At 36.1% G+C, this 21,540-nt stretch overlaps 1 protein-coding gene across 1 annotated transcript in view; it reads left to right on the plus strand.

Annotated features, from left to right (window-relative positions):
- Positions 1-226: 226 nt before the first annotated feature.
- LOC129258077 (DNA topoisomerase 2-alpha-like) overlaps positions 227-21,540 on the plus strand; it is a 44,273-nt gene continuing 22,959 nt past the window's right edge. The window contains exons 1-14 of the mRNA XM_054896520.2: positions 227-791; positions 7,607-7,822; positions 8,464-8,551; positions 8,965-9,028; positions 10,308-10,453; positions 10,787-10,884; positions 11,749-11,961; positions 12,571-12,744; positions 13,454-13,555; positions 18,319-18,456; positions 18,863-18,919; positions 19,427-19,666; positions 20,242-20,478; positions 21,163-21,271. Coding sequence (XP_054752495.2) covers positions 753-791; positions 7,607-7,822; positions 8,464-8,551; positions 8,965-9,028; positions 10,308-10,453; positions 10,787-10,884; positions 11,749-11,961; positions 12,571-12,744; positions 13,454-13,555; positions 18,319-18,456; positions 18,863-18,919; positions 19,427-19,666; positions 20,242-20,478; positions 21,163-21,271 — 1,921 coding nt within the window. The 5' untranslated portion in view covers positions 227-752. The remainder of the gene's footprint in view (positions 792-7,606; positions 7,823-8,463; positions 8,552-8,964; positions 9,029-10,307; positions 10,454-10,786; positions 10,885-11,748; positions 11,962-12,570; positions 12,745-13,453; positions 13,556-18,318; positions 18,457-18,862; positions 18,920-19,426; positions 19,667-20,241; positions 20,479-21,162; positions 21,272-21,540) is intronic.

Below are 21,540 nucleotides of genomic sequence, written 5' to 3' on the forward strand. Positions count from 1 at the left end.
ATTTGAAAAAAACATATCTAAGTAGCAATGATGATTTTTTAAATTTCTGATTTTAGTAAAAAGTAAGATAAAAAAATATATATGAAGATATTCATGTATATATGACCTGATTTTTATCAGTCATTTTAGTGGAGATTATTATTATTTTTTATATTTATTTTATTTTGCTTGTGGTAGACTATTTTCGCACGCGCGCTATATGCATGCTTTGAGCGCAGAATTTGTCTGATAATTTCAGCTGGTCTTGACACACAGGGATTAATGGCGTTCAGCTCAAAATTTTGTCGTTTTTAAGCCTTCAATCTTGGCGTATTTCAAACTCAAGTGGTGGATTTAAAGGTTATTACAGGTGGAGGTGACATTATCGGATCGAGAAGGTGGTTTTGTAGCTCTTAAATGGACAACTCTGTTGTATTTTAGGAGGATAATTCCTCCCGTTCCGGCTTTTTCTTTTGTCGCCGACATTCTCCGACTGTGACCGGTAACAAAGCCCGTGCAGGGCCCACGGTGCAGAGATCGTTCATTCATTTAGTCCAGCTGCAAGTGCAACTCTGATTTTTCTGAGTACGATAGTCGATACCGTAACTTCCGTAGCTTCGGCCTTACCTTCGTCGGGGTATTAAGCCGACAAATTATAGCGTTTCGCCTGCACTAGGAGATAGTCTTGATCTTGGTCGACGTCCACACCACACAAATTTTTCTCAACTCCACTAGTCTCCAGTCAAGGAAAGGCAAGTCAGCCGGGGAAGAGAATGGCAGATAAAGGTGGATCAATTGACCTGAAATGGGTGGTAAGTTTACCATGTTTACGGAGATATAATCTATCAAGGCCTAGGCCATTCACACTATTGCGAGGTTAGTATATTCTATACGAACCTCGCACAACCATCGTGTTTTTGTAGTGGATTTTAGAGTTGTCGTTAACATCGCTTCATAACGTTAATGCACTCATCCTACGAACGAGGTTATAATATAACCTCGTTCTCGTGTGTATACACTAGCATGGCCAAAAAAAGCATCGACTATTTTCCTCCTCTTCCCTCACCCAAACATCATGACCTTATCGAACTTGATCAAGTGTGATACTTGACATAAATTTATATAACAAATATGATCTAATTGCTGAAAATAATATGAAAAATGACTAAAAACTCACAGATTTTTCCACCTCCGGTGACCGTCACTACTCTTGGTTCGTTCAATGGTGTTTGATCGTGACAAATTGAAAAAGAAAAAAAATATCACGAAGCCATAGAGGTTCATCCACCCGGATGGATGAAACACTACTCGTGATGCATTTTGGTAAACATGTCTCGATAGCCTCGACAGATTGGCAATTTTGTTTCGTCTAGATAAACATGTTTAAAGAATAAAAAAGTCCAAAAACTCCAAATGGCTATTTTGGGGGGCTTATCTATAATATTTCTAGTACTGTATCCAGAGCATCATTTGTCTGTTTTCCTCTTCCCTTACCCTTTCTTTCTTTTTTCTTTTGAGCGTAAATTAATTCTTTTGATTTTTTATTTCTTACTTTTTTCTCAGTCTTTGTTCTTTGTTTTTTTTTTCTTTATTTCTTAAGGGGAACTCTCCCCTCCTCCTGAAATTTAAGGGGTATTGAATGTGTATTCGATACACCGCCGCCTGTGACAACAATAATTCTTGTGTAAAAAAAAAATAGTGAACAAAATATTGAGTGTCAGGCAGTGGCGTACCCAGGATTTTTTAAGGGGGGGGGGGCAAATTCGTCCGCCAAAAAATTTGAAGAAAAAAAAAAAAAAAAAAAGGTCTTCAAGTTCAAAAGAGGGGGCCACTTGTGGCTCGTCACAGGGATCAGTTGTGACTTGTCAGGAGGGCAGGGGTACGTCCCTTGCATGAGTTGTGACTCGTCAGGGGGTGCAGTGTGCCCTCCCTGCCCCTTAGGTACGTTAGTGGTGTCAGGTGAGAAAAAGACTACAGTCCCCGGATCGCGGAGCTCCCTATTATTATGCTTCACCGGAAACAGGTAGGAGCTTATTGTAACCAGCTCTGTGGTTGCCACTGTTCAGTGGCTAGCTTTCTTTTATTCAGCACAAGAGGGCGTGCTGAAATACTTACGTAGGAGACTATGGACCAGACGAGAATAAGGAAAAATTTCCTTATGATTTTACCCGATTTAGAAAGAAATCTTCAATTGAAGAACGATATTTGACACATTGGGCATTGGAATCCTGTTTAAGTAGAACCAAAATCTGCATTTGGGTCAACACAAGAATTGGTAAGTCAGACTCTTTTACTTCGCGCGTTCCTACATAGAAATGACAGTGTTAGCGGCACTGGTCTCAGATCAGTCCCACCCCGTACATTTTTCTGTATGGCGAATGGTCGGGGTGAACCAGTGACGTTAATGATGTTGTTAGCCGAAACCCATTCCGCTACTCACCAGGGCTTTTTATGGTATAAAGCGTTCCATTTTCAATTTTTAATGTATATTTTTTAATTTAAAAGGACACAAAAAAGAGCAAAATCGCTTACCTCCGCCTGGAAAGTGGCTTCGCACGTCTCTTCCACGGAAATAAAAAGAAGGTCGTTGGTGGCGCTAATTAGTAATACGGTTCGCAACCTTAATTCAGCTTGGTGGTATTTTCAAAACTAGATTCATGATTCATTGTATGCGCAATTCCAATAATTGTTTGATAAAATAGAGACCCCAATAAATGCAATAACTTAAAACACATACTTTTTTATTATTTTTGCTGACGATAATACTTTTTGGAAAATATTCAAAACGATGACAAATTAAACAAAGAAAATGGAAAATTCTATGTACCTTGAACAAAGCCCCGCAAGTGCTACCGTTCGTTTGTCAATTAACGTTCCACCAAAGTCTTTACAGTAAAAAGATTGAACACTTTGCCGACTTCTCGTAACGCTTTGCATCGATTCACGTGTAAGATAATTTCTGTGTCTAGTCTTTCAATTGTAGTGTCTTTGATATGAAGATAAATCGCGCGCCCTCTTTCGCTCATTAGACGAAAAATTTGAGAGCTAGAAAGGTAGCTCTCGTATTTTGTCAACGAGAAGAAAAATCAACGCTTAAATGACGCATTTTGAGGGATATTCATCAAATTATGAGGAATTGACTTCACATCGTTTCGTAAGTTTCGTAGGAGGACTTCATTCTGTAAGTCCTCGTATGAATTTTTCGTAAATTAACGTTATTTGTTGAATGCGGCGTGCCTTCAATTATTTTGTAGTCGGCGGCTGAGATGTAGCCGTGGGTGGGCCTAGGCTAGACTAGCCAGGACTCGGACTGAGGAGGCTCCTAGAGAGTAAAAATCATACTAACGAACATATGCTTACTCTCCATGGAGCCAGGGATCTCCATCCCATTCATCTGTGTATACCGCCAAAAAACCTGAAACTTTCGCCTCCGAGATTTCTACTTCTAAAAGATCTAGCCCTAAATCACGTAAATGGGATACAACTTCATTTACCACATTTCTACGCTATCGATTTAATTTTCAAACTAGAATTCAGATGCAACGTTGGTTGGCGAAGAACAATGAGAAACAAGATGGCAGCGTAAACATCGAGCAAGTCTCCCCCATCTTTTCATAATATTTTTCTCGTTTTTTTTTAATGAATTCTTGTTTAAAAATGAAATCGATTGCGTAGAAATGTCAGAAATGAAGTTGTATCCCATTTACATGATTTAGGGCTAGATCTTTTAGAAGGAAAGTAGAAATCTCAGGGGCGAAAGTTTCAGATTTTTTGGCGGTATAGCAGATGAATGGGATGGAATCCCTGGCTCCGTGGAGAGTAAGCATACATTAATAAATGATATTTGCTCTCTAGGAGCCTCCTGGCTAGGCTAGACTCGTCATGTGTCCGGACAGGTACAGTCAAAGTGTAGCATGTTTCTATGAAACTTTAATAAGTTGGTCTTTCATGTATTTACATATTTGTCACTGAAAAGTAAATTAAAATTCCTATTTACCAAATACTCTCTCTCTTAACTGATCCCTCCACTTCTTTGGAGATTCCTGGAGTCCAGATAGAATGTAAATGTATGTAATCACAGATCCGTTTTAGGTTATTTCAAGAGACGTAGAACGGGAGGTATGGATTTTGTGAAGAAAAAAGAGGGATAGTAGGAGTAAGCTATTGTGAACTTCAGATGACAAGCAAGGATGGTAAGATAATAAGGTGGCACAAGTAAATTGGTGGGGGTCATCACTGTCATAAAGGTTGTGACAATATGTGTGGTCTACTAGGCACTCCTTAGCTTTATTGACAAAATCCACACGTAGATGGTTGAGATTTGGACAGGCTGCAACAAAATGCTCCACTGTTTCATCCGCAGAGTTGTATAAGGGGCAGATACGAGTAGAGGATTTCTTCAAAGTGTATAGACGACTTTGAGTTAGGTACGTACAGGACAGTAGTTGGGCTCTAACTATAATTTCGTGACGAATTGTAGGTGATATAGAGTACTTAGGATATAGGAGGTTAGCAGAAGGTGGGACCTTGTCTATCCAGAGCCTGAGTGAAGATTTACAACATATTCCTTGTAGAGTGAGTTGTCTTACAGCATGAAGCACTTTGTATAGATCTACATACATGTAGATATAGAGAATCTATATGATGAATTTGAACAATGTAAACAGGCTGTTAAAATCACTTGTGAATTTAATTAGCACAACACAGGAAACCCTGGAAATCAGAGTTGACCGATTATGGTGAGGTATTTTTTTGTTTTTGTTTTATGATTGAAATTAATAAAGATAAATCACTTAAATAGTGAGTGATTGTTACCGACCGGCCTTTTATTACCGAACACGCGCATCATACTCATCACAAAATAATTTCATATGCTCAAAACTTTGTAACATCCTTCTAAAGGGAACTTGAAAAGAAAGGTGATGAAGAATTGTCAAAACCACTTTATATTCTCAAAATAATAAAATGTGGTCAAAATTAAATAGCTCATCAGTGATTTTGTTGTTTTCTCAACTTTTTCCATAGAAAATGCATGTTCGCTTATACAATACTTTTCAAGTGACCAAAATATTTCACATGCGAATAGGGGTCCGATTGGAAGCTGATGTCGTAAAAAAGAACTTTTACATATTTATATTCAAAAGGTGTTTGTGTAGTTAAGGTGAAAGATTGGTGAATTTTATGAGAATAATGTGTTTGATATGATTGAATTCATGAAAAGTGTTTGGTAATACGATTCACTACCATACTATAAGTTATAGAATAATTAATACTGCATAGATGAATTTAGCCTGGAAGTTGGCAGACATTACTTCGCAAATATTTTCTTGCAACACCCCCTTAGGGGGTGTTGCAAGAAAATATTTGCGATCAATTGCAAATATTCTTTGCAAAATTACAACTGATAGATCAAAGTTAGCTGTAGCAAATCAGATTAAACTTCTTGTTTCAAGGAGCAAATTAGCAATCAATCACTAATTTGCAATTAACTGCAAGACATATGATTGATTTAGGGACCAAAAATTGACTTGCAATTGATCGCAAGTTTCTTGCAACACCCCATAAGTGATGTTTTTCAACTATTTGAAAATTCCATGCTGCATGACGTTGAGTATACATGTGAGGTTCGTATGTTCTATAGGCCTATTACCTCACATTGGTGTGAGTGGAGATGGATAGGGCTTAACTACATGTAAGCTACACTACCAGTCAACTCCATCCATTAAAGTGGCATGTCAGAATCTGATGTTGCCCATCAAAATTCTCCTCTTTTCTTGGCAATGGCGTATGATTTCAATGGGCTGTTAGTGTATGCCAGTAGCATCACAAAGCCAAGAGAGAAATATCAAGCGCTGGCGTCCCCATGATAAAGGCCAATGTCTCGAAAGCATTCTTACTTGGAGTGTGGACCAAGAAGTGTATTTGTCAAGTTGCTGTAGGATAGTTGCTCTTTCCCTTGCTGTGTTACTTCTTGTTGAAATGAAACTCTTCATTCTTTGACAACTTCCAGTCAACTATTACACTATAAAAGCAGAGAGCAATAGATTTGGTCCACTAAATCTATTGTTCTTTGCTTACATGTATCGTATAATAACATGTAGTGAGTTAAAGAAAGCTGTACTGAAGATTCATTACTGGAAATCATTTTTTTTCTAGTAGATCTAGTCTAGATCTAGACTTTACATTGAATTTCCAAGATGTCTAATTGTTGCTGTTTCCCTTGCTGTGTCAGACATAAATTACCAACCATTCCCTTCTTAGAGTATTTGTTCCTCTTATTTTTTATGAATACGCCAATACTTTTTTTTGGTATGATTTGTTACTTTTTTAAAATTTCCGATCATGGAGTATGTATTATACACAGTGCGCGACACTAGCTCTGGTCCGACGGTCCCAGACCGGTAAAAATCACTGTCAGGCCAGTAACTTGTTGCATGAAAAGAACAAGTAAATTCTTGCCTACGAGCACATGCTTAAAATGGTGAACTAGCAAGTTTTCAAGTAGAGTCATTTCACATGTTTTTTCACCGATCTCACTACAACAGGCTGGCAATTGTTCCGTTGAGACAAATCTTTTAAAAAATACTCTCTTTTTTTGTCAAAAAATACCTTTTTTCCTTCTAAGAATACTTGTTTTTGTTGTAGAAGGTTGGCAGGTCTGCTGTGTTACCTCTGATTAAAAAAACCCTGCAGATTCAAGGCAATAAATTGCAAATTTAGAGGGTGTAGTCGTTAAACAGAGTACTGTTCGTGTACACTGTATGGTCTTATCAATACATTAAAAATGATGCCCTAGTGACGACATTTTTGGAAATGTTCTTGAGGAGTTTCCATCACAGGTACAACACAGACCAAAGTGCACAGACACCTCAGAAATCCATATTTTACAACAACATAATAATTTATGAATTTTACAGTGAAAGGAAACCAAAATACAAGGAGTGAATCCATCTTATCATAAAGAATAAAACAAAAGGAGCAATCTAAAACTTGTTTAATCAAATCTGTTATACAATAAGCGAGTCGTAGAAGTTTGGAAAGACTTACCGGTACATGTATTGTACTTTCTATGGGGATCCTCAAATTGGCAAACATGATTCAAAATGGCTGATTTTGTGGATGTCCAACTCTCCTTTTGTTTTGTACACACATTTTCAGGTTTTCCCCTGGGTATTTTACATATATATATATATCACATTATCTCCTCCTGACCTTGATATATGTGGTGTGAATGATATTTTACCATGACATATGTTATGCTCAGAAGGAGGTAAGATGCAATTTGAAAGCTAATGGGGAAAATCTGAAAAATTGTCTACAAAACAAATGGGAGAATTATCCACAAAATCTGTGATTCTGAAGCATGGTGGCCAATTTAAGGATCCCATAAAAAATACAAGACTTCTTAAATGGCCATAACGTGCTTGTTTCAAAACCGATTTTGATAAACTTGTTTTAAATTGTTCCTCTCATTTTACTCTTTCCAATAAGATTGCTTCTGTTCTTGGGTTTTGGTTTCCTTTAATTCTCATCATGGTACTTGGTAGATTACATACTGTAGATCCTATTCTTGATAGATCCCGATGTGTTAGACTTTCATGTTTTTCTTTCATGTTTCTAATTCTAGACATTATTTGATAAGGAGAAGGAGAAGGCCAAGACTGCTAAGAAAGAGCAGATGAAGGATGACATCCCTAATCTTCCAGAGATGGGCGGTGGAGACGGGAAACCAGCTGGGAAGAAGAAACTGTCGGTGGAACGCATCTACCAGAAGAAGACTCAGTTAGAGCATATCCTGATCCGTCCAGACACATATATTGGGTCTACAGAGCCAGTTACAGAGGTATGCCAGTGCTCAACATTAGCAGTGGCCCAGGGCCACCAAAAATGAGAGTAGGGCCACCAAAATTCTGCAAAAGCCCACACTTGGTGGTCTGGTTGGGCTACCAAATTTTTGATAAATTGTAATGTTTTCTATTGTTTTAGGGCCACCAAGAATATGAAATTGATGATTTTAGTGGACCAATCGGGCCACCAAGAAAAAAAAGTTAGTGTGGAGCCTTGGGTAAGCAAATAAAGCAATGCCCTTTTCAGTTACAGAAACTTTTAAGTATAATATTTTACAGTTACAAAAGACAGTAATGTATTTTTCAGATATAGAAAGTCTTTCAACCACTTCTTTTTGCTTGTTGTGACATATTCTACTGGTTTTTATCATGTTCCTCCAATATCCTGTAATTCTATGGTATAACAATTACAAAAATATTCACTTTTCTGCAGCAAAATTTTGCTCATATTTCATGTTTCATATTGGAAATTTGTCATATATTGATCTAGTGACAGTATGTTCAAAGACATTTGGATAGTTAGTCTTACATATTTTACCAAACAGATAGTGATAAATCATTACATTGTTTGTATGATTGATTCTTGCCTAAGATACGCTGCTAATTATAATTTGTATTTTATCTTTGACCAATATAGACGATGTGGGTAATTGACAATGGTGTTATGGTGAACAGAGATGTGACCTATGTACCAGGCCTCTACAAGATCTTTGATGAAATCCTTGGTATGTTGCTAATAATATTATTATGCTCTTTGTACAATGATAAACAAACATGACATAAGAATCAGATTCATAAGGTAATGCTAGTTAAATGAGCTGTGACATGGAAAATGAAAGCCAAATGACCAATGTCAATGGGTTGTTCTCACTAGATCCAACCTGGGCATGAAATATAAAAGTTACAATAAATGATTTCATCAGTGCAATAATACAACACTTATAATAATATGATGATGTTTCATCATTGAAATTTTAATGTAAGTTTTATTAATATTAAGACAACAGACCCAGATAGATATTACAACCTGTAAAAATCCAATCTCGATGGCACATTTCTTATTATCAAAATTGTCTGTTTAGTTTCTTTTTAATTTTCCCATTAGTGAATTAATACTAAACATTCTTCATCTTGACAGTAAATGCTGCTGACAATAAGCAAAGGGATCCAAAAATGGACTGCATCAAGATCACTTTGGATAAGTAAGTGAAATGATTCCTTTAGTTCTTAGAGATTTAGAGATGAATTTTATTCCGTTTTCCTATGGAGAGAATCATAATTTCCTAACCCCAAAATTTGAAAAGAATGGAGGGTAATATTATACCCCTTTCATAAACCCAATAAAACACAATTATGCGGCTAATAGCAGCATAATTTGGTCGTAAAATCAGAGGAGGACAAGAGTTATCCGCATTATTCTGATGCTGCTATTATCCGCATAATAGCGGCATCGGGACAAGATTTTGAGTTTATGAACGTATTTCCAAATAATGCGGATAATTGCCATGGTGCGGTCACAAGGTCACCCTTTTCCAACACAACCGCATTGGAGGGGGCGTGTCCAGTTGTCATGACGATTATCCGCCTTTTTCAGGACGGGCGCTCGTAAAAATAATTTATGGAGTTTGTGAACGCAATTTTTATTGAATTATCCGCATTACTCTTAGGGGGCTAATTGGAGGATATGTTTTATTGGGTTTATGAAAGGGGTTTTAGAAAGGTACATTTACATCATTGGAGCCAGCCACTTGCTGCCAGACCATGTGAAATTTTTTTTTTAGGCACTTTGGGCCATGGAGAGTCTTTTAGAGTTAGAGTGAGATAATGTCTTTTTAACTTTAGGAATTTCCTAGAATAGTATATTATATGACATTAGTTCATGAATCACAAGACCATTTCCACTGTGAATTACAGTTATTTTTTAAGTCCGCTATCATCAAAAATTCAGTTAAACTTTTGTTTACATGTATCTAGCTTAAAGTTCTTCAAATGAAATGTTTTGTTTCCCTTGATTCGTTAATGCAGAAGATAAATGTAGAATTCTGAATATTAGTAAGGCATTGTCTCTAGTTTGTGGTTTCTTGGATCATCATGAAACTGAAGACAACCTTCACTTACTAAGATGTTAAAATGAATAATATGCTTGTCACTTTTAATTGATTATACTTTGCATAGAGACATGGAACTTATGTGGGGAGTTTCTCATATGCTATTAATGATTTAACTTGTAGACCAGGATTTAGACACCTCGTAACAAAATGTCTGCACTGGCTGATTGTCAGCTCCAACAATTTCATTGAATCTTTGTGTTGATTTCTTGAAAAACACTGATCACTGACTTTGAATGTGGTAACTGCCATAGCTAACAATGTAGTTAGTTCTGACAATTTTAATGAAACAATATCCCCCAAAACAATGAAATGATATTGTGGTGCCCCTATTCTTTCCTAAAATCCTGTGTTGTTCTTTAACCCTCTATAGGGAGCAGAATCTCATTAGAATTTGGAACAATGGGAAAGGTATTCCTGTGGTAGAACACAAAGGAGAGAAGATGTTTGTACCAGAAATGATCTTTGGGCATCTCCTAACCTCAAGTAACTATGACGACGAAGAGAAAAAAGTTACAGGTAAATTTCTATGGTTGAGTCCCATTTCTTAACCCAATGTACATCTAGCACGAGGGGGGGGGGGCAACATTCTTTTTTTTTAATTGGTTAATTCATGATATTTAGTTGTAATCCTAGCTCCCCAAGGTGTCATAAATGCATCAGCTCTCAATTAAGCTATCGTTAATGGGATGCACATTTTTTAAAGCTTAAAACCATATTATAGGTTTTTGAAATAGAAGAAGATAACAAAAAATGACGAATTTGAGATGGAATATGAAATATGTGTAATGTAAATTTTGTTTGTTTTATGTTGACTTACTCATGAGCTGTTGTTTTTTCTCTCTTCAATAGGTGGTCGAAATGGGTATGGAGCTAAACTGTGCAATATCTTCAGCACAAAGTTCACAGTGATCACAGCTTGTAAAGAATACAAGAAGAAGTTCAAGCAGGTAAATTTAGACAATTGAATTGTTTTTTGTTTTAAGGAGACTGAAAATCAATTAATTTTATTTTGTAGCTGTCTCAGGATTGCAAAATGCAGATATGTGTCAAAACTTTTAGTAGTATTTTTTTTTAAAATCAATTGTGTCCCTGTCTGTACAGACTAGTTTAGTAAATATTAATTTTGTGTCATGTCTTGTCTCTGTATACCATTTTGTTATTTAATATCTGCTCTTTTTAGGTCTCATGCTTTCATTATAATTTAGTGCAAAAATGAGCAATCACTGCAGAATTTTGCATATTTGTGTATGTGCTTATCAACAGCCATAGAATTTACAATAAGTCATATTTTGTCCTACTTGAAATTTCACATGATTTCAAACATTGTTAACTAAACAACATTTCTTAGCCAAGACTGTCTTAAGAAAAAAAATTGAGTTGGGGATTGAAGGGATAATCTATCGGTTTAATAACTTTACCTCCGTGTTGTATAAAATTTCGATGCAGGATTCTTGTCTGAAACACAAATAGTTTTCCAAAATACATATACCATTACCCAACCATTTGTTTATTGAAATTGAACACAGTCAAAATATTGTTCATTTTATTGCAATATTTTGCAGCTCTATATGGATGTAATTGTCAATTACATCCAACTTTTTATAGAATTTTTTTTTCTTGTAAAAATGAAGAAAATACTGTGCATTTGTGATATTAGAATCAATATGAATTTAGAACTAAGGGATAAACAGTTGAGAAAGATCTCAAAGAATAAATTTCATTATTCTCAAATAAAGCAAGATAAATGCTTTATTCTATTTTTTTTGTCTTCAATTTTGTTGACGATATGCTTTAATTTTTCAAATCTTCAGTCGTGGCATAGCAACATGTCCAAGACAACCCCACCAAAGATCTCTCCATTTGATGGGAGTGATTTTACTGAGGTGACCTTTAATCCTGACTTGTCGAAGTTTAAGATGACAGAGCTTGATGATGATACCATGGCTCTTCTGACCCGGAGAGCGTATGATATTGCAGGAGCCAACAAAGGCCTCAAGGTCTTCTTGAATGAAAAGCGTCTTCTAGTGAGTAGATCATTTCTTCTTACAATAGTGATGAATATCTGGGGTTTTGGCAGTAAAGTACCCAAGACATCATAATGGATAGCATTCTTGTGGCTGACCTTAGTTTAAGTCTAGAGTAAAAAAAAAAATTAGTTGAAACTTCTTTTGCAAAGCTAGGTTTCACTTTCCTCATTTGTGCATGCTATCACTTCTCATTTTCATTCCAAAAGCAGCAAAGGTAATTATTTTGACCTTTTTCACAGTAGGGTTAAAGCCAGTGTCAAGTGATGACAGTAGACAAATTGTTGTTTCAAAATTAAAGTAGCATCAAATTATCTGCCGAGAAGATAGAAATATGTGTTTGAGATCATATAAAATTTTGCTCATGATTTACAATAAATTTCAGTGTTTTTCTGAGATGCAATTTTTTTCTAACCTCCACTTTTGACCTCTGCCAGTGATAGTGACCCCTTAACTGCTGGAATGTGAAATGAAAATGATTCGGTAGTTGCTTGTTTATCTTGATAATGAAAATTTGGCAACGCACCAATCATGAGGAGATGGTTGATTTTACAGAAGGAGACAGCAATGACAGAGTAATTTAGCAATGTCTTGATTGATATCTTGTAGGTAAATGGCTTCAAATCCTACGTGGATCTCTACGTCAAGGATAAGGAAGACGAGACTGGAAATCGTCTCAAGGTCATTCACGAGCAGGTGAACCCACGCTGGGAGGTGTGTGTTTGTCTGAGTGAGAAAGGCTTTCAACAGGTCAGCTTTGTCAACAGTATTGCAACAACCAAGGTATGTCAAGTATCAGCTTTTAAAGGCAGTTAGTAATTTTGTCTAGGATTCAAAATAAAATCCCTGATTCAGGTGCGATTTCTATCATAAGTGTAATACTTTAGGTCAGGCAGGAACAGTCTGAGCTTTAGAACCCAAGTGGTCAATTTTTTCATCAAGATATCTATGATATTACGATTTAAAGGTACCACCCTACCTTAAGAATTCTTCCAACAGGTATTGTCATTGCTGTTTGTTGCATGCTGCTATACTGGGCAACCCACCTGGTCCACCCGGTGGGTACTCTCAGGCACAGGATATTACTAACATGTATTATTTTTTGCATTTTTAATGGCTGATTTTAATGACTGTCGTTTCATCTAGAAAGTTCAGGCATTGTTGATTATTCAATTGAAAGAGATCATTTTTTGTCAACTTGCTCCAAAAGTGATTCATTCCATTAATGACAAGTGACTACTGATAAAATTGCTGGAGTAAATGTAAAGTGTTTTCATGAATCATGTAAGATGCAAATTGAGAGAACAATCTTGTAGCCAAGTTGGTCAAAAGTAACTATGTATGTAAATATTTCTTTAATAAGCATCAATCTGCTCGTATTGCCAATATATGAAATAAGTTGTACTTTTTGTATGTATTAGAACCCAAAAGAAATAGTGCCACCCAGTGTGTAAAAATATATGAATTTTGGTGATTTTCTTTTATGATGTAGGGTGGTCGTCATGTAGACTACGTTGCAGATCAAATAGTAACCCAGATTATACAGACAGTGAAGAAGAAGAACAAAGCAGGAATCAACATCAAACCTTTCCAGGTATATTCATTTCCATCCCTCTCACACTTCCCCATCCTCTTTATTTCATTTCTTATTGTTCCACTCACTAGTATTTTTACCATTTTAACCTTTCCTCAATAAAAAAAACTTTCCCTGCAAATTTTTCAGTTATCTTTCCTAAACATATCCTTCTGTTTGTTTATTAGTATATTCAAATTTGTATGCATGGATCTTTAAACAAAAGATATGAAAGCCTTGCCAGATAGAGCAACAACTACCAGTAATTCATGCAGACTGGATACCAAGTATTACTCTAGTTCATTCATTAACAGCCGTTAAATGATTTACCCACTACTTTTACATTTATGAATATCAATAAATTAGTAATGCCTTCCATTATTTTTTCTTATGAATTAAAAATGTGTGTCTCAACTCCACTGTCAGCTGAGAGCTGTATCCTATTTTCAATTCAATTCAATTCATTTTATTCAATCATTAAAAACATTAATATACAAACCAAAATATATACAAAATCATACATGAATGTAACAGTATAGTTTAAATGATTAGGGTGCCCCTAAAAGCAAAAGCTTGATGAGTGGGACACCCAATTACTTATGTATATATATAAGTGTACATCAACCAAAAAATTACACGGGGGCGGCGGGCGAATTCGCCCCGGAAAGTCCAAAAAGAGCCCCGGAAAAGGGCTAAAAACATTCACACGAGGGCGACTGCAAAACTCATAATCGCCCCCGTCAACTAGGCTTGGGAGCCAGCGCCGGGTAATCGAGTCTACCCGATTCTCAATGCCAGAGTCGGGGAGTCGACCCTGATCTCTGGAGACTCGAGTACCAAGCGGCGGCGGTTCTGAGATAAAGGGACTCGAGTCTTTGCCATGCTCTCTCATTCATGGACGAAAATCGGCCCCAGCGCCGACTCCAAGCACTGAGATAAAATAAATGTAGAATTTGGAGCCGAGGAGTCATATACTTTGAGCAGAACGTTTCTCTGCTTGTGTGCTTTAGGCTCAGTGTGACTGCATGTGGTATGGGGATGCATCGTGTGCATTGTGTGTAGTGTGTATTTCTGTGTGTGTGACTGTAAAATGCCAGTAGAGACCACGTGCGCATGTGTTGAGCGACACTTGTGATTGTATCATGAACTGGGATTTGTGTGTGGATTGTGTGAGAAGTTTGGTGAAGGTGTAAGATTTTGGGCGACTTGATAGATGATTGCTCCCCCCCTCCCATTTATCGAGCTGCAGCCACCCATCTTGATCCTTCCCCCCAAAGCTTGTCTCTCCTCATTCCTTCTTTTCTTCCAAACTTTATTTCCCTATTATTCTTGTTAATTTCTCCTTTTACAAGTTGTAATTCACTACGAACTTCATTATAATTTTAATGAAGTGTTTATCACCTCTTGTTTGTTTTTAAATATTTTTATATCTCTGTTCAAAACAAGAGTTAGTCTATCCCTTTAAAAAAAATCACGCTTTGATTTTTTTTCTTTCATTCTAGTCTTAAATGGGAGTCTTGCCTTATTGGAATATTGGCAAGAAGTTAATAAAAAAAATGATGTTATTGTTCTGTCAGTAATAAAAGTAGAGATTCAACTGGATATTTTTCAGTCATATTTCATTTAATCTTCGTTATTTCAATCCAAACATTCATTTTTTTTTCAATGATGTATTTCACCTTTGGCCAGTTCGCCATTTTCTTAAGTGACTGAAAACGTAGACTAGCCCCTTAATTCAGGGACATCAACCCTCGGCAATTTGTTTACATAACTTTCTTTGTCTCCGTCATGTATTGCACAATCTTGAGAAGCACATGTTTGGAAATCTGATATTCTTGTGGTGGTGGTGGGGGGGGGGGGTACGAGATTGCCGCCCTTTTCATTCTGTTTTGGTTTGGCTGCCACATGGCCTCTCTCACTGTGTGGAGAAATTAGGTCAGGTAAAATTTGCAAAGACGTGGATAAGTTCATTTCAATTAGAGGCTGTGCAAGGCTATCATGATGGATGATGGAAATTGCCAGTTTTGGTTCTGGTAGGCCTTTTTGTCATGAATCTGTGTAACTGTTACGAACGCTTAACAATTCAATGACCTTTATGACTTATATCATTATTTTGTATGAATAATTTTAAGTCTTTTTTAAAAAGTGTCATTTAAATAACTTTCAGTCAAATATGTACGAAGGATATTTGTTCAACTTCATAACATTTGCAGGTACCTATATTGTATGATAAAATAAATTACCTCAGAATTGTACAAATTCAGAACTTTCTTTTTCTTTTACATTGTCTTTAGACACGAATACAGATCTTTCTAGATTAATTTGACAAATGCGCTATAACACTCAATAGTAAACACGCAAAGCTCACGTCAACCAAGTATCAAACATTCAAACTTGGATTAATTCATGGAGGTTCTACCTCCATGATTTAATCTGAATAGGTCTGTATTAGGTCCATGAATCAACTCAGATATCGTTCAAGCATCAAAATCCATCTATCATCACAACACTAAAATCATAAACAATCACTTCGAAGAAACAATGCTATATGCGAAGGTCAAACCAGGGAAGTGTTATACTTCCCTGGTATATGCTAGCTACCGTGTATATATATACACACACACACACACACAAACGCAAAAAAGCCGCGAAATAGCTCCAGAAATTGTAGCCCTGGAAAGTAGAAATTGTAGCCCTGGAAAGTGGAAAAAGAGCCCTGGAAAATGAAAAAGTAGCCCTGGAAAATTTTTAAGTTTCTCCAAAAAGAGCCCTGGAAAGAAAAAAAGTAATTTTTTGGTTGGTGTACATAAAAGTGAAAAGGTAACAATAATAAACACAAACAATACATAAGAAAATAAAACGGTAAACCTACAGGGGAGAGGAAGGGGGGGGGTCAGGAAAAGGGTGTGCAAATGAATTATGTGATTAATTGGCATACATAATTACAAGTGAACTTTTGAGTTTTGTTTTAAATGCAGTAACATTTGTGCTAAAAATTACATTGAAAGGGAGGGAATTCCATATTCGAGGACCAGTGGATTTAAATGAATAAAGGGTTGATTGATTGAATGCTACAGGATAATGGAATTTAGAGTGGGAACGGGTATTGTATTGATGGTAGTCTTTATTATATTTAAATAGATTGATCATATTAAGGGGTGCTAAGTTGTGATTTACGTAGTACATTAGAATTGCAATTTGAATTTTATGAATATCAAAAACTGTCAAGGTGTTTAATCTAAAAAATAAAGGGCGTGACGGAGCTAGGTAGTGGGAGTTAGAACAAATACGTAAAGCCTTTTTTTGGAGTATGTGTATGGGGTTTAGTTTTGTAGTGCCACAACTTGCCCAAGTGATATTACCATAATAGATATAAGGAAGCAATAAAGAATTGTAGAGCATAAACAAATGTTTTTCTGTAAGATTATTACGTAATTTAGCTAATATACCTATATTTTTTGACATCCTATTACTAACAAAAAAGCGGTGTTCATTGTAAGACAATTTGTCATCAAGTACAAATCCTAAGAATTTTACGGAATTTACTAATTTTAAAGTTACATTTCTAATTTTAACATTGAAGTCGAAAGATACATTGTGGGATAATTGAGGTTTTCGAAAATACATAACACTTGTTTTGTCATAATTGACAACGAGTTTGTTTGCATCGAACCAATCACAAATCTTACATAATTCATCATTTGTTTTTTCCAGTAAATATATAAAATTGCTATGGGTAGAAATAATAGTAGTGTCATCAGCAAATAAAACATAATTAAAGAATGAAGATGCTGAACATAAGTCATTTATATAAATAAGGAAGAGAAGCGGGCCCAGTATGGAGCCTTGGGGGACTCCATACTGGGCGATAGAATATTGAGAATCATAATTGTTAAATGAAGTGTAGTTTTGTCGATCAATTAAGTAGCTCTGGAACCATTCCCACACTGCTCCCCTAATACCGTAATGAGATAATTTATATAAGAGAATGTTATGGTCTATGAGGTCGAAGGCTTTTGATAGGTCTAGGAATATTCCAAATGAGTGGTAATTATTATTCATATTAGTTAAGAGGGTATTATTTAAGTCAATTAATGCATGCTCACATGAATGTCCTACCCTAAATCTGTATTGACAGTTGTTTAATATTCTGTTATTATCTAAGTGGGAAATTAATATTTTGTAAACAATTTTTTCCAGGATCTTAGAAAAGCATGATAATAATGTAATAGTTCGGTAATTAGAAAATGAATGTTTATCGCCTTTTTTGAAAACTGGGATGATTTTTCAGATTTTTAAGCTATTAGGTACTTTGCCAGAACATAAAGATAAATTAAATATATGTACTTATGGTTTAAGTATAGAAAAATATTGAAAATATTAGAGTTGAGTTGTGATCTTATTCTAAGTTTGGTGGTGTTTGGCTGGTTGAGTGGACGTCTTTAATTTGGTCCCAAGAGAAGACATTGTAGACCTTCAGGAATGCTCCTCAAGCGGAGTATGCAAGTATGTTGCCAGCTCCATTTTGGATACTTGATGTTGCCAATGCATCTCTTCAGCATTTCAGGAAAACATCATCGCCTGAATTTATCATTTTATCAAGGACAGTGTTAGGCAGTTGCTAGTCCAACTTTTTAAATCTGGTTTTGTCCTCCATCTTGAATCTAACCTACCTTCCCCCCCCCCCCATTCTTGCTTTTTCCATGTCTTTGGCCATCTAAATAAAAAAAAAAAAATGAATGGGGAAGATATCCATCTTCTTATGCACATTTCTCTTTCTTTAGGTCCGTAGCCATATTTGGGTGTTTGTGAACTGCCTAATAGAGAACCCCACCTTTGACTCACAGACCAAGGAGACCATGACACTTCAGGTCAAGAAGTTTGGCTCCCACTGTAAACTCAGCGAGAAGTTTATCAAAGCGGTAAGATTATAAATCGTCACTTCTCTGTTCACTCTTTTCTTGTTTATTTTGTGTGGTTTTTTTTATGGGGGGAACCAGTAAGGAAATATCTGTTTCCCCTTATTAAATATGTTTGGGAATATTTGATTTTCTGATAAACTCACTTCTGGCCTGTTTCATAAAGAGTTGCAATTGTTTTAACTTGATTGTGATTGGCTGCTGAGCCTTGTTGCCATGGTAGTTGCCATAATGGTTAAGTTACAACAGTTGTAACTCTTTATGAAACAGGCCCCTGTACAAAGTTATAATCTTGAAGCATTGTATCTTTCATGACCGTTGTGAAATATACTCTTGACATAATGAATATATTGACATTGCAATCTCACATATTTCATTATTATAAAGATCTGTCTGTTCCTAATTCCAGGCTTCCAACTGCGGGATAGTAGAGAATATTCTATCCTGGATGAAATTCAAGGCTCAGGTAGGAAAATGTCTTTTGCTTTTAAGTTGCTTGTAATCAGTTTAAATATGAATGGGTGTAATTTTGTTCTAAGTTGTGGGTGTGATATTAAAATGTGTTTTTTATCATGGTTCTAAGAGTAACAATATACCTGGGAATTATTAGATTATAAAGTTTCATTGAAATGGGAAATATAATATGGGATGGAGAATCTAGGTAACTACATGTATTATGTATTTTTGACATTTTACTAGTGTCTTATGAAAAGGAAGTAAGTTTTTTGTTATTATTTTAATCCTGTGAAAAGATAGGTGTCCAAAACACCACTCATGAGTTTTTTTCATGAGAATTTTGTTTCGATGTATACATGCTTAAAATTTTTCAATCAATAACCGATGTAAAAGGGTCCTCTTGGAGATATTTTCCAAAGATGAGGTGAAAATGCCCAGAATCCATGTTTATGAATTCATCCCAAACTTATTTTTGAAATGGAAATTATGATATGTAATTTCTTTGTACTGCCCACAGAGTCAGCTGGACAAGAAATGCCACACCTCCAAGCATTCCAAGATCAAGGGTGTCCCTAAGCTTGATGATGCCAACAGTGCAGGGGGCAGGAACTCATCTCTCTGTACACTCATCCTGACTGAGGGAGACTCTGCCAAGTCACTGGCTGTCAGCGGGTTGGGCGTGGTCGGTAGGGACCACTTTGGGGTATTCCCCCTCAGGGGAAAGCTGTTGAATGTCAGGGAAGCCTCTCACAAGCAGGTAAGCAATACAAGCTGGAATATTGATGTTTCAGTTATTTTTTTTTCTGTCATATATATATATATATATATATATATGGGTAATGTTGAAAGTGTTTGAGTATGATTAAGAAGTCATGGTCTGCAGTGTTGGTAAAATGTGGCACACGGAATATTCACCCAATCTCTATCTACCCACTAGCCCTACAGATAGATATTAAGGTGTGACTTTTGCCCTCGATTGAATCCTGTACAGCCAGCCTTTTTAAATATTTTTTTGTATGTTTGAGCCTCATTATTGGAATAAAAGACAGACCCCTGTAACTATTTTTCTTGGAACAGTTGGTCCCATGGATTTTCTTGACATTACGCCACAGATGAAAACTTATCTTAAACCTAATGCCAACCCTGGTCATTATCCCCTCATAATTCAAGACCAAAAGTTGTGAGGTACAGAGGTTCTTAGAAATTAGACAATTGTCACAGGAGTGACATCACCTGGAAGTTTTGCCTCTTTCTTATATTAGTATTTTAGCACTAGTCATGCAAAACTTTATAATCGGTATTTCACAAGCTGGTTATCTGTCTCTTTGCTAGATCATGGAGAATGCTGAAATCAACAATATCATCAAGATCCTGGGTCTTCAATACAAGAACAAATATGATTCTGAAGAGTCCCTCAAGACTCTCCGCTACGGGAAATTGATGATCATGACTGATCAGGATCAGGATGGTTCTCATATCAAGGGTCTCCTAATCAACTTCATCCACAGCAACTGGCCTCAACTTCTACAGAGGGACTTCTTAGAAGAATTCATCACACCCATCGTCAAGGTTTGTTGGTAGTAAGGGAAGGGGGGTTGGGCTGGGGGGTGTTGTGACGACTGATCAGGATTTTGGTGGTTCTCATATCAAGGGTCTCCTAATCAACTTCATCCACAACAACTGGCCTCATCTCTTACATGGAGACTTCCTAGAGGAATTCATCACACCCATTGTCAAGGTATTTTGGTAGCCTGGAGGGATAGGGTTAAAGATAACTGATCAAGACAATTTGATTCAGTCTGACAACATTTTATGGTTCGATCAATGAACTTTTGATGCAAAGTCTACCAAATCACGCCACTTGATTAGAAAAAACAAACAGTAAAAGAACTAACACACACCATGCTCTTGTTATTGCCTGGGTAGCTTTTGTCTTATTTAGAAAAAAAAAATTATTGAAAAGAGTTTTCAGATGTGCATCATGATTAGAACTCTCAGATCGATGCCTTTCCAAGGAAATCGGCAACTTTGTGATTTTGAAACGTCAGTTATCAATGTTGATCCATTTCAGGTCAGGTAAATGAGTTTAGAAAAAAAATGCATCAATAAAAGAAAAATACTGCTTTGCCAACTTAAAAAACAGAAACCGTTCAAATAATTCTTTAAGCAATTTATGATAGTTAATGGGTTAGTGGATGGAGGCAATAGGGATTATGCCCAACTATTTTCCATCTGTCTTTTTATCATGTTTAGGTGAGCAAGGCCAATGAGACGACGCTATCCTTCTATTCCCTCCCTGAATTTGAGAGATGGAAGAATGAAAAAGACAACTGGAAAACATGGAAGATCAAATACTACAAAGGTTGGTTTGAATATTTTCACATGGTCTTATGTTGGGTATTGATATGGGATGAATTTTCATATGGTCTAGTCCCCGACTCATCTAGAATTTGAAGTTTATTTGCTATATGAAACAAATCCCAAGCATGAAATGAGATGAAGACTTCAGGATACAGTCTTTCTGATATACAATAATTTTATTTAAGAGATAAATGTTTGAAAAGCTTCTGTCTAGAAAAATAAATGACATTATAATATATTGATAAGTTATATCAGAATTTCATAGAGGAT

The sequence above is a fragment of the Lytechinus pictus genome, chromosome 1 (assembly GCF_037042905.1).
Source record: "Lytechinus pictus isolate F3 Inbred chromosome 1, Lp3.0, whole genome shotgun sequence".
Taxonomy (NCBI): Eukaryota; Metazoa; Echinodermata; class Echinoidea; order Temnopleuroida; family Toxopneustidae; genus Lytechinus; species Lytechinus pictus.